At 42.8% G+C, this 13,979-nt stretch overlaps 2 protein-coding genes across 8 annotated transcripts in view; one reads left to right on the forward strand and one right to left on the reverse strand.

The window, feature by feature from the left end:
* The window catches only part of llgl2 (LLGL scribble cell polarity complex component 2), a 202,139-nt gene that overhangs the window by 145,402 nt on the left and 42,758 nt on the right, over positions 1-13,979 (reverse strand). The window lies entirely within an intron of this gene.
* The window catches only part of LOC134336569 (uncharacterized), a 147,195-nt gene that overhangs the window by 105,125 nt on the left and 28,091 nt on the right, over positions 1-13,979 (forward strand). The window contains exon 3 of one of the 2 annotated variants that reach the window (XR_010015830.1): positions 4,909-5,125. Coding sequence is in view for 1 of the 2 variants with exons in the window: in XM_063030856.1 (XP_062886926.1) it covers positions 4,909-5,002 (94 nt within the window). In the remaining variant the exon portion in view is untranslated. Of the gene's footprint in view, positions 1-4,908; positions 5,294-13,979 lie in introns of those variants that run through there. The other variant, XM_063030856.1, reaches the window with a different exon arrangement.

Consider the following 13,979-nt stretch of genomic DNA (forward strand, 5'->3'; position numbering starts at 1 on the left):
ACAGCTTGTTTTACATGCAACTTACTCCAGTTGTAATAAAAAGTCATTAATCCAAAACAATAGTTTCCCTTCATCTTTGCTACCAGCTGAGAACTTCCACTAATTTGTCCCATTTTGATTTCAGTCTGGAGTAAATTCAACAATTCAGCAGCCACAGTCCTCACAATCCTCTTTTACAAAAAGCCTCATCTCTGCTTCAAGTAGCTGACCTCTTGTTCTGAAGCTATGGCATCTCATTCTGTTTAGCAGTTCTATGTTAACTTCTTCCATGAATTTCTTCAAAACATCAACTATTTTCCAGTACCTAATAATATTTCCACAACCCTTGTACTCAATATCCTGACTGATGAAGGCAAGCACTCCAAATGCTTTCTTCACCAGCCTGTCTACCAGTCATCACTTTCAGGGAACTATGTGCCCGTACCCCAGGTGTCTCTGTTCTACAAAGTTTGTACGACATTCACCACATACTTGTCCTTTACTGTGCAAGTCCAGTCCTGGTTTAACTAATCAAAATGCAGCATCCACAGCTTGTCCAAGTTAAACTCCATGCACTATTCCTTGGCTCACTTCCCCAGTTCACTCGATTCTGTTGTAATCTTAGACACCTTTCATCACTATTCACTACAGTATTAGTTTTTATTTCATCTACAAACTTACCACGATTACAGTATATAAGGGTAACAAACAGGAGATCCAGCACCAATCTTTGTGGCAAACCACAGGTTACGGGTCTCCAACCTGGAAAAACAACCTCTGTAACCAAACCTTCAACCAGTCAATCTTATATCCAATTGTCTAGTTCCACTAGATCCCACGCGATCTAACCTTTCAGACTAGTGAACCATGCAGAATTGTTAAAGGCCTTGCTAAATCCATTTTGACGATTTCTGCGTCAAGTTCAACTGTCACTCAACATGTGTACAGCCAAATGAAACAACATTACTCCAGGGCTAAGGCACATATAGGCATGATAGCAGTGTCACAAATAAAAAGCATCCCAGAGCAGCATGACCTGAAGATTGATGGTGCATGGTGTGTTGTTCGGGACCCACATTTCTAAAGGAACAAGCACGCAACAGTTCCTCATCTTGCGCTGGGTCAGCCTCAGATGAATGCAATCCAGTTAGTCTTCCAGGGAACGAAAATGGGAGAGCAGCTCCGATGGGAGAGCTGGCCAGCCCCAACCCAGCACATCAGCTGTTTCTTGCCGTTGTTAGTCATAGATCCTGTTCCTCATAAACAGGAAATGTTAATTGATGAGAATCATTAATGTCTACTGTTGCTAGCAACAGGATTGAAATATATGCGCTACTTCTGCTTAATGCAAAGTTTAAGTGGAAAACCTTGGTGACTATAGAGAAGGGAATGAGGGAACCATACACCAAACTACAAGTACAGCAAGTCACCGATGCTAATAATCCCACACTCCACATCAATATTTTGCTTGAGCTTCACTAGTCCAAATCAGCAAGTACTTAAACATTTCCAGTGGGGCTGACAAAACTGAGCAAATCATGTCAAACAAAATTTTTGTGATGCTATTAAGCTACCAAATTATGCTCATTCACCAATCATTTTAATGCTAAGAAAGACTATTACATGAACACAGATCAATGATTTATGAAATACCCAAAACACAAGGACAATGCTTGCAAGAAACACACCAAACCATCCATTGAGAATCAAGCTGTTCTGTACAGTCACTGCAGTAAAGAAAGAACACACAAGGACCAATGTATGTAGGTACATTAAAACAAGTGTCCATGGCTGTAATTTATTTCCATGATGCTAATTTCCAGATAAATATTAGTCAGAATATTTTGAAAATCCTCCTGCATTAGAAAAAACAAACTACAGATCCTAGAATTCCGAAGACAAAAAAAGACAAAAAAAATGCTGCAAATCCTCAGGTCAGGAAGTCTCTGAAATATTGCTTCCCCAAAAATCGTAGCACTTAAACAATAGAACATAGAAAACCTACAGCACAATACAGGCCCTTCAGCCCACAAAGCTGTGCCGAACATGTCCTTACCTTAGAAATTACCTAGGGTTACCCATAGCCCTCTTTTTCTAAGTTCCATGTCCCTATCCAGGAGTCTCTTAAAAAACACACAAAACAATGGTGTATATGTGAGAAAATTCCACCTGTGCTCCAAGATGCTTCATTTTCACATGCCTAAAGACTGCAGGAAACTTAAACAAGCATCTCAAACTGCATTCAAACTTTTACAATTAATCTTTCGAGTAATGTGCAAGATAGGCTGAGGACAAAAAGCATCAAAGGAAGAGAGTGTTGGAGCAAGAACACATATCATGCTCTTTAGTAGTGAGAAACCAAATGCTGGGGTAACAACAGGTGAAGCAGCGGGAACTGCAGAGGAAGTTGTGGTTAGAGCAAGAAACAAAGACAGATGTGGGAGTCTCCAAATTACATCAATGAGAAAGCAACAGAAGGCAACCAAGGTAATGCGGAACATTGAGGTGTGTACCAGAGAACGGAGAGAAAGGACATGTCAGAGATTTAGTCATACAGCACGGAAACAGATACGTTAGCCCACTATGCCCACGTCAACCACTGCACCATCTATACTAATCACATCTACTCACATTACAGGTGGTCTTCAGGTTACCATAGTCATTTCATGAGAATTGCTCACAACTTTCATCACCTTGCTCTATAATGGACCTTCTATTCCAAATGTATTCTTTATTGTAAAGATCCTGTCTGTTTAACGTGTTTTTCTTGTGAATTCTGGGTATATAATGCTATATGGTTGCGATGCTGCTGCAAGTTCTCTTTTCATTGCACTTGCATGTAAATGTCCTGTACTTGTGCAAATAAACTCAGCTTTGACTTTAGCAACACACAAAATGCTGGAGGAACTCAGGTTGGGAGCAAAATAAACAATTAGGGTTTTGAGCCGAGACCCTTCATCAGGACTGGAAAGGAAGGGGAAAGATGCCATTAAAAGAAGGGAGGAGCAGAAGTTGGCAGGCGATAGGCGAGTGCAGATGAGGGTATGGTAGGCGGGTGGGGAGGGTTGAAAGGGAATGATGTGAGAAGCTTGGAGGTGATAAGTGGAAGAGGTAAAGGAATTTGATAGAAGGTACAGTAGACCATGGAATTAAGGGGAGGTAGGGAACCAGAGGGAGGTGATGAAATATTTGGCTTCTGTCCCCTTCCTTTCCAGCCCTGAATGGCTCAGCCCAAATTACTTGCCCTCCATAAATGTTGCCTAACTGGCTGAGTTCCTCCAGCATGTTGTGTGTTGCTTAAGGTTTCCAGCATCTGCAGAATCTCGTGTCTCCTCTGGCTTTAAAGGTTGGAAATGAACAGAAATTGGTGTGTCAGATGCAAACTGTGACACAAAATGCAGATACAAGCCAGCCTTACCAAGCACTCAGTGTGCCAGTCGAACGGCTCAAAGCTGCCAGGTACTTGTGACCTGCGGAGGACCTGTCCTCATACAACACAAAAATGGCAGAACAAAGCAGTTGCCCTGAACGAATTAACTGAACAGCTAGGGAATTATTGCACAACAATAAGGATGGGAGAATCCACCAAAATTGAAACTCTACCATCCCCACAACAGAACAAGCACAAGTGAACAAACCAGTTCTGGGAAGGTGGAACGAAAGCACAGTGGGCCAGATTTCTAAAACCGCAGCCAGCATATTGTTTTGGACCCGCCCTTTTGACTAGTGCATTACTCTGGTCAATCGATGTTTCAGTTGTAAAACTTTAACCGAGAACGCCTGGTATAGGACTGTGATACAGTAAATCGTTTCATGTTTATCCTTTATGATTGTTTAATTATGTCAGGAACACCAAGTAAACCTCGGGCAAAACAGATAAACTTTGGATCTGCGGCATGAATGGGATTCAAGCTCCTATTTAGTTTGATGGTGAGCAGCATATAAGTTTATAAACTATGAATAAATTGAGACCATTTGTAAACATTTTTCCCAATCAGCTAATTTGGGGATGGAATAGTTTGATTTTAAAACAATGCCCTCTTGTTCAATAGGTTAACATTATTTTATCATTTTCAAAGTATAAGAAACTTAAATTCTCTGATGACAACTTAGAAGTATGCAAAGTTAATCAATCTCACAACAGCAGCAGCCCTTCAGTACTCTGGTATCACACCTGCGGCCAGAAAGGATGAAAAACAGAGGCTGTGTAATTTCCTTCCCTGCTTTAAGTCTTGAATATATTTCACCCAGGTCTGATTATTTAATCTATTGTTTATACCTCTTACCTTATTCATCCAATCCAGTATTCCACAAGTTCCTCAACTACACAAGCATCATCCAATAAAAATTGAACTATTTGACAGCACTCCAACAATTGTTATGAAATTTGCAATTTTAAAGTGACCTTGTTTCAGAGTTCATTCTGCCATTTTGGCACAATACACAGATGAAATAGATAATTGGAAATTTGGAGCAAATGGGAATGATTAATCTGCATTTCCAAATTTAATTTTGTCATTTACCCAGGGAAGCTTACATCACCAAATGGAAACAAGTTTTTGAACTGGTTTAAGCTATCCACGTATAATTCAGCAACTGACATTTCTGAATCAGATTAAAAAGAGTGTAGCTTAGTTATTAACTATCAGTTATTATAAAACTTTATTGGGAAGACTATCAATGCTAACAAGCATATGGCATTAACTTTTGTTAACCTAATCACTGGCTGAATTATTGACATCAATGGGATGATTCCGGTCAAGATGGCGCAAGTGTACAATGCTCCCTTGGTGGATAGCTTCCAAATAACCCATGAAAATGTTTTACTTTTACGTCTTTTTCATCTTTAAAGTGTTTCTGGAACTGTTAGAGCCTGCAATTTACAGTCTGGAGGTTATCTGAGTGATCCACTGCTTTCTTATCTTCAAGATTCCAAGAAGCGAGCACATACTCGGATGGACCCTACGCGAAGAAACTTAGTGGCAGGGAGCAAGCCGACGTTCGACTCCATTTTGCCCATTAAAACATCGAGGAAGATCGAGACATCTATGCATGTGTGAAAGGCAAGCGCGAGTTCAGCGCTGAACAGCTCCTTTTGTTCGCTGCCAGAGAAGGAACCTGCAAACTGTGCGGCTCGCTGTGGCAGGTGGGTAGGACTCTCCGTTTACATGGTGTCTCTCTTTCAATGATGGAGAATGTTACCGTGGTTCAGTGTTTATGGATTGGACTATTGTGTTTATGGACTGTGGACTTTTGCCAGTCTTTATGGTTTTTATATTGTGTTTTTTGCCCATTCTTTTCTGTTTAATTGTGTAGGAAGGGGGTTTGGGGGTTGGTGTTCCTGTTGAGTTTTGTGTGGGGGAGAGGGTTGGGGGTCTGTGTTCTTGTTGAGTTTTGGGTGAGGGAGGGGATTTGGGGCGCAGTGATCTTGTTGAGTTTTGTTGGGGAGGGGTTTTTGGGGGTCGATATTCTTGAGGTTTATGGGGAGGGGGTTAGTGTTCTTGTTGAGTTTTGGGTGGGGGAAGGGGTGGGTCGGTGTTCTTGTTGACTGTTGTGTGGGGGAGGGGCATTTGGTGGTCAGTAGAGTTTTGGGTGGGGAGGGGGTTTGGTGTTCTTGTTAAGTTTTTTGGGGGAGGGGGCTTTAAGGGGTCAATCTTGTTGAGGTTTGTGGGGGTTTTGTGTTCTTGTTGAGGTTTTGGTGGGGAGGGGGTTGGGGGTCAATATTCTGGTTGAGTTTTGGGCGGTGACGGGGTTTGGGGATCTGTGGTCCTGTGGGGGAGGGGGTTGGTGTTCTTGTTGAGTTTTGGGTGAGGGAGGGGTTTGGGGCAGTGATCTTGCTGAGTTTTGTGGGGGGAAGGGGTTTGGGGTCGATATTGTTGAGGTTTGTGGGGAGGGGGTTAGTGTTCTTGAGTTTTGGGTGGGGAAGGGGTTGGGAGTGGGTTGGTGCTCTTGTTGAGTGTTGTGTGGGGGAGGGAGGTTTGGGGGTTGGTATTGAGTTTTGGGTGGGGGTGGGCCAGTGTTCTCATTGAGTTTTGTGGGGGGTGTTTAGTGGTCAATATTCTTGTTGAGGTTTGTGAGGGGAGGGGGATTGGTGTTTTTGTTGAGGTTTGGGTGTGGAGGGGGTTGGGGGTTGATATTCTTGTCAAGTTTTGGACAGTGACAGGGTTTGGGGGTCTGGTATTCTGGGGGAGGGGGTTGGGGGGGTCGTTGTTGAGTGCTATGTGGGGGAGGGGTTTTGGGGTCAATATTCTTGTTGAGATTTGTGGGGGAGGTCAGTGTTCTCGTTGAGTTTTGGGTGTGAGAGGGGATTGAGGATTAGTGTTCTTGTTGAGGTTTTGGTGGGGAGGGGGTTGGGGGTCAATATTCTTGTTGAGTTTTGTGGAGGGAGGGGGTTGGTGTTCTTGTTGAGTTTTGGGTGGGGGGGGTTGGGGGTCTGTGGTCTTGTTGGGGGAGGGGGTTTGGAGGTCCATATTCCTGTTTGAGGTTGGGGGAGGGAGATTTGAGGGTCTGTGTTCTTGTTGAGTGTTGTGTGGGGGAGGGGTTTAGGGGGTCAGTGTTCTCATTGAGTTTTGGGTGGGGGAGTGAGTTTGGGGGTCGGTGTTCTTGTTGAGTTTTGTTGGGGGAGGGGGTTTAGAGGTCGATATTCTTGTTGATGTTTGTGGGGGAAGGGGTTGGTGTTCTTGTTGAGGTTTGGGTGGGGAGGAGGTGGGGGGGTCGATATTCTTGTCGAGTTTTGAGCGGGGATGGGGTTTTGGGTTCCGTGGTCTTGTGGGGGGAGGGGGTTTGGGGTGGGTCGGTGTTCTTGTTGAGTTTTATACAGGGAGGGGGTTTGGGGGGGGTCGGTGTTCTTGTTGAGTTTTGGGTGTGGGTTGATGTTCTTGTTGAGGTTGGTGTGGGGTGGAGGGTTTGGGGGTCAATAGTCTTGTTGAGTTTTGGGTTGGGAGGGGAGGGTTTGGGGATCTGATCTTGTTGAGTTTTGCGGGGTGTTTGAGATTGATGTTGTTCTGTTTTGTGTGGGGGGAGGGTTGCTGTTTTTTTTGTGCAGGGAGTTGGGGTTGATGTTTCTTTATGAATGATTCGTGTGCTTTCTTTGTTTTGTGGCTCTGAAGACGAATTTCAGAGTTGTAAATGGATATATACTTTGATAATAAATTATCCTTAGAATCTTGATTAGCCAGGTTCTAATTTGTCTTGAGCTTTTGGCAAGACCACCCAAAAATCAAAGAGTAGCTTGGCAGATGATGTGGCATCATACCATTCTGCAGACATAAAGCCAATGGCTGTCAGAAGCAATAGACAAGTGGAACTACATAGCAAGATTGCTCTGAAGAACAGTTGTTTGATATGTAGTTATTGAAAAGAGCACAACATAAAAAAATTAAATGGCTAAGGAAATGAAGGCAGTTGAATCAAAGTACAGCATATTCCACAAACAGATTTTGAAATAACAGTATCACACACATTAGATTCTTGAGTATATTTTTTAAATGGCTAAAGGAACAATGAAATTGATAAGTGGCAGGCTGCAGCAGAAGTGGCTGTGTCCTGGTATGTCACTTGCATAGTCAACTACACCTTTAAACACAATTGCCAGTATTCAGTATTATAGCTTGTCACCGTTTTTTTCCCCCATCCTGCTGCTCGCCCTGAAGGAACGCTTTAAGAAGTCAAATAGACTAAGTGGAAGATCATTCTCCTAAATGAACTTGTGCCAAAATGTAGGTGAGCAAAAGTAATGAGCACGTGATTTTCAAACAGATCTGTCCCATTATAAGGTGGTCTTTGTCTGCATCAATATACAAATACTGAGGGTTGGTGATCCTAGAGAGGGTTAAGGAATATAAAATCCTGTACTCAAGAGTATGAGACTGCACTCTGTATGATTCGTTTAATCTAGAAAGGACACTACAAGACACTTGTTGTGGGAAAGCTCTCAAAATGAGAAATCTGATCAATTTTAAGTTGATACTTAATCTGTTAATCTGTGTCAGCAGTTAAATAATAAGGCTACACAGACACAAAATGACCAAAATCCACTGGTTGTGCACATTAAAGAACCAAACTGTTTTATAGGCCATATTCAATACAATATTTAGATTATTATTAGGAAATAAAGTTCCAATAAAGACATGCTTTGCAGTAAGCTTGGAATTTTAATTTAAGGTTTCAGTAGCGATCGACTAGTACCTCAGGATAACAAGTAGTTCTAATCAGAGTTACAAGCTATCTGCTAGCCTCTGCAAGAGGTGATAAAGGCATGTTCTACAACTGCAGTTGAATCAAAGTTAATAATTCTCCTAAATGAACTTTGGCATTCAGCTCAGCAGGACCTGAGGCTGGAAAAGTTTGGCCCTCAACAGCACAGTCTATGGCTAGATAACTAAAAGATGAAAAAAAAGGTATGCCTGATATAAAATCCTATTTTAAAAGGACAGATATTTCACATGAAGAAAAGACCATGCCATAGCTTTACACTCAAGGGCTCTCCAGCAGATGCTCCAAGCTGATCAAAACATTGGATACAGGCCTGGAATTCAAGGCAATTGACGAGAGCCAGTATTTACCAACTGTCCAAATAGGTCCAGTAACCATTCAATTAATAACTAGGTGTAATTTGCAAGGGCCAATTAAAAAAAAAGAAGTGGGGTTTGAGGCAGTGTTAGAGGGGTCAGGTTTTGGCCAGAACAGATACAGGCTGGTGCTCAAGTTTGAAAAGTTGTAGGCAGGATGATAGTAGTTCAGACGGTGGAATGCTCCTCCTGTGAGATTCAGGATTTCAAGGTACCCAACAGTCTCCCTGACGACTACAACTGCAGGAAGTGCACCCAACTTCAGCTCCTGATTGACAAGGAGCTGATAAGGAGCTGGAACTGAAAGTACTCAGGAGCATCTGGGAGGCTGAAAACTTTATAGACGAGCCTTTTACAGAGTGTAGGTTTCAAATTGAAGATGGGTGACCCCCAGAAGTAAGGGGAATAGGCAGTCAGTACAGGGTTTCCTTGTGGCCATTCTCCTCAGCAACAAGTATTCCCCTGGATACTGCTGAGGGGATGACCCAGAGTGCAGCAGCAGTCAGGCCTGCAGTGCTGTGGCCAGTTCAGGTTCAGCATGGAAGGGTAAGGTCAGACAGAACGATAGTGACAGGACACTTGATTATTAGCGAGCTAAACTAGAGATTCGGTGTCTGCAAAAAAAAAGAAGCCAGGATGGTGTGCTGCCTCCCAGATGCTCAGGTCCAGGATGCCTCAGAGCAGCTACAGAAGATATTTTCAAGAGGGAAGGTGAGCAGCCAGAGGTTGTGGTGCACATTGGTACCAATGGTATAGGTAGACAAGAGGAAATAGGTCCTGCACAGTGAGTATAGGGAGTTAGGGAAATGGTTGAAGAACAGGACCTCCAAGGTAGCAATTTCCATATTATTCCCAGTGCCACGTGCTAGTCAGGGCAGGTATACGAGTGGCTGAGGGAGTGGTGCAGGGTTTCAGAGCTTTAGATCATTGGGATCTCTCCTGCGGAAGGTGTGACCCATACAAAAAGAATGGGTTATGCTTGAACCCAAGGGGGACCAATATTGTTGCCGGCAACTAAGTTGGCAGATGGGAACCAGAGTGATAGAGCTGAGGATGGGACAGATGGTATCCAAGTCAATACAGTGTATAGTGAGACTTGAGGATGAATAAGCGGATGATAGGGCAAATTTGCAGTGGGATGAAGCAAGTGTTACATGGGGGGTAAAGTGAAGAACAGTGATGAATACAGGACGGAAGGTGCTATATTTGAATGTATGCAGTATAAGGAATAAGGTAGATTAATTTTCAGTGCAATTGGAGATTGGCAGGTATGACATGTGGGCATCATTGAGATGTGGCTAAAAGATCGTAGTTGTGAGTTTAACATCCAAGGATACACATTGTATCAAAAGGCCAGGCTGGGAGGCAAAGAGAGTGGGGTGGCTCTGTTGATAAAACATGAAATCAAAACCTTAAAGAGGTGACATAAGATTAGAAGATGTAGAATCCTTGTGGGCAAAGTTAAGAAACCACAAGGGTAGAAAGTCCCTGATGGGAGTTGTACAGCATTCCCCGCCCCCCCCACCCCGAACAGTCACCAGGATGTGAGGCAATACAAATTACAATGGCAGACAGAAAAGGCATGTCAAAAGGACAATGTTAGAATAGTCACGGGGGATTTCAATATGCAGGTAGATTGAGAAAAACCAGGTTGGTGCAGATTTTGGGTCCCAAAGAAAGAATTTGTAGAATGCCTACAAGATCACTTTTTAGATTAGCTGGTGGTTGAGCCCACTAATGGAAAAAACTATTCTGGATTGGTGTTGTGTAATGAACCAAATTTGACTAGGGAGCTTAAGGCAAAAGAACACTAGTGAACATAATGATAGAATTCACCCTGTAGTTTGAGGTGGACAAGATAAAGTCAGATGAATCAGTATTCCAGTGGAGTAAGGGAAATTAGAGGCACGAGAGAGGAACTGACTAAAGTTGATTGGAAGGGGACACTAGCAGGGATGATGGCAGGACAGCAATGGCTGGAGGTTCTGCAGAAAATTCAGAAGGCACAGGACAGATACAGCCCAAAGGTGAAGTAGTTTTCTAAAGGGAGGATGAGGCAATCGTGGGTGACAAAGGAAGTCAAAGACAACATAAAAGCAAAAGAGAGGGCATTTAATATAGCAAAAAAAGTGGGAAGTTAGAGGATTAGGAAGCTTTTAAAAAACAACTGTAGGCAACTGAAAAGCCATAAGGAAAGAAATGACAAAATATTGAAGATAAGCTAGCTAAAAATAGAGGATCCCAAAAGTGTTTCAGAGAGAGGATATTTAATTTATTTTTATATAAAAAATAATAAAGAGTAAAAGGGATGCAAGAATGGATAAGTGACTGCTGGAAAATAATGCTAGGGAGGTAGTAATAAGGGACAAAGAAATAGTGGACCTACTGAAGTACTTTGCATCAGTCTTCACCATGGAAGACACTAGCAGTATGCCAGAAATTCGAGTGTGCCAGGAGTAGAAATGAGTTTAGTTGCTATTACTAAGGAGTGGAGGGTTGGGAAGTTGAAAGTCTGAAGGTAGTTAAGTCACTTGAACCAGGACTATACCCAAGTTCTGAAAGAGGTAGCTGAAGAGATTGTGGAGGCATTAGTAATGATCTCTCAAGAATCACTAGATTCTAGAATGGTTCTAAAGGAATGGATAATTGAAAATGTCACTCCACTCTAAGGGAGGGAGGGAGGTAGAAGAAAGGAAATTATAGGCCAGATAGCCCAACTTCAATGGTTGAGATGTAAGGATGAGGTTTTGGGGTACTTGGAAGCACATGACAAGATTAGGCCAAAGTCAGCATAGGAAAATCCTTAAAGAAAATCCTCAAGGGGAAAATCTTGGTTTACAAATCTGTTTGAATTCTTTGAAGAAATGACAAGCAGGATAGACAAAGGAGAATTGGTGGATGTTGTTTACTTGGATTTTCCAAAGGCCTTTGACAAGGTGCCACACATGAAGCCAATTAACAAGATAAGAGCCCATGGTATTCAAGGAAAGATACTATCATGAATACAATATTAACTGATTGGCAGAAGCAAAGAGTCGGAATAAAGGGGGCCATTCTGGTTGGCTGCCAGTGACAAAGTGGTGTTCCGCAGGAGTCAGTATTGGGACTGGTTCTTTTCACATTACAAGTCAATGATTTAGATGATGGAATTGATGGCTTTATGGCCAAGTTTGCAGAGGATACAAACATAGGTGGAGGTAGCACTGAGGAAGCAGGGAGTCTGTAGAAAGACTTGGACAGATTGGGAGAATAGTCAAAGAAGTGGCTGATGGCTGTATAGGGATGTGTACAGTCATACATTTTGGCTGAAGGAATAAAGGTGTAGACCATTTTTTAAATGGGGGAAAATACAAATATTAGGTGCAAAAGGAACTTGGGAGGATTACCTAAAGGTTAACTTGCAGGCTGAGTCAGTGGCAAGGATTCTGAGGCTTTAGAAGTCATTGGTCAGATCACACTTGGGGCATGGTGAACAGTTTTGGGCCTCTTGTCCAAGAAAAGATGTGCTGGCATTAGTGAGGTTCCAGAAGAGGTTCACGAGAATGATTCTCAGAAAGAAAGGTTTAACATATGAGGAGTGTTTGATTGCTTGGGACCAGTACTCAATGGAGTTTAGAAGAATGGTGGGGGGGGGGGGGAGAGAGAATCTTATTGAAATCTATAGGATATTGAAAGGCCTTGATAGAGTGGATGTAAAGAGGATGTTCCCAATAGTGCGAGAGTCTAGGACCAGAGGGCACAACCTCAGAAAAGAGGGCTATCCATTTATAACAGATGAGAAGGAATTTTTTTTAAAGCCAGAGGGTAATGAGAGGGTGGAGAGCAACTCATTGGGTATATTTGAAGTTGATAGGTTCTTGATTAAATGTTATGGGACAGAATTGGGTTGAGAGGAATAATGATGGAATTTTGGAGCAGATTAGATGAACAAGTGACCTAATTTTGCTTGGCCTGAAACATCAACTGTCTACTGTGTTCTATAGATGCTTCCTGGCCTGCTACATTCCTCCAGCATTGTATGCTGATTGCTTGGATTTCCAACATCTGTAGATTTTCTCTCGTTTGTAATTCTGCTCCTGTCCTTTGGTCTCATTTGCCCATGAAAAGTTACTGCTGAGTTTAGGTAGACAAGTGTTCCAGATTATCTGTCTTTTAAGGCAAGCTAACATTCACCTGCAGGTCAAATCCAAGTATCAAATCACAATAAATCTGTTGGTTTAAAGTTCATTTACCTTCTGAGAACACACAGATTAAGCACACCAAGAATGCACACTACAAAAACCAGCACAAAATCACATTTATATGAATCTTGGATAAGTACATGGAGGAGTGGGTCTTGGAGAGATATGGGCCAAATGCAGAAACTTTGTACTTGCTTGAGGATGATGAGGCAGCATGGACTGGTTGGACCAAAGAGGCTGTGTCTGCACTCTATGGATGCCACAGTAGCAAAAGTTTGTGTAATGCTACTACAGCTTACGGCCTTTCTGTAAGGGTCCTCGCTGCGTCCTCCCACCGTGCTCCAGTTTCCTCCAACAGTCCAAATTAGTACTGGGCAGGTTAATGGGTCATTGTAAATCATCCTGTGATTAGGGTGAATCAGGCTGTGAGGCTGCTAGGAAGGCATGGCTTGAAGGGCTTGCATTGTAACACTAAATAAATTATTCCCATCTTCGTTACATTCCAGAAGGGTTCAAATCACTACTCATTACTAAACAGGCTTCAGGATGACTAGCACGAAGAAATCTGCAGATGCTGGAATTTCAAGCAACACACACAAAAAATACTAAAATGACAAAATCCTGACGAAGGGTCTCGGCCCGAAATGTCGACTGTACCTCTTCCTATAGATGCTGCCTGGCCTGCTGCCTTCATCAGCACTTTTTGTGTGTGTTGTTCAGGATGACGAGATTCATCTCTATCCCAGTAAATACCTCTTGACCTCTAGCTTGGCTACTGAACTCAAACATATGCAACTGGTACCCTTGCCCCAGGAGCATCACAGGTCAGCTCAAATCAAGGTTTAAATTCATGGCCTTGCAGTGATGTGACCCTAACCCTTTACCAAGACAATGGAAACAGTGCTAAAACAGGGAGAAAAAAGCGGCAGTAGATGTTGCCTAACCAGCTGAGTGTTTCCAGCATAGTACTTATTTCTGTCAACTATGAAATATCCCACTGGGCACATATTTCCTTGCCCACTTACCCACCCCTACAGCAATTAAGCACATCCATACAAAGACCATTTTTCCCTATTTCTGCACATACCTATCTTTAGCAGCTTGATCGGGTATGACTGCACAACTGCGCGGACGTCAGCCAGTGAGAACAGCAAGAAGAGCTTAAAAAGTAGACAGCCTTATAATGTGGGCGACAGAGTAGGAAGGCTTTGGCTGAATGGGGCTTAGGTGTTAACGGGTCGAGGCGAGG

This window comes from Mobula hypostoma, chromosome 22 (assembly GCF_963921235.1).
Source record: "Mobula hypostoma chromosome 22, sMobHyp1.1, whole genome shotgun sequence".
In the NCBI taxonomy this organism is placed as follows: Eukaryota; Metazoa; Chordata; class Chondrichthyes; order Myliobatiformes; family Myliobatidae; genus Mobula; species Mobula hypostoma.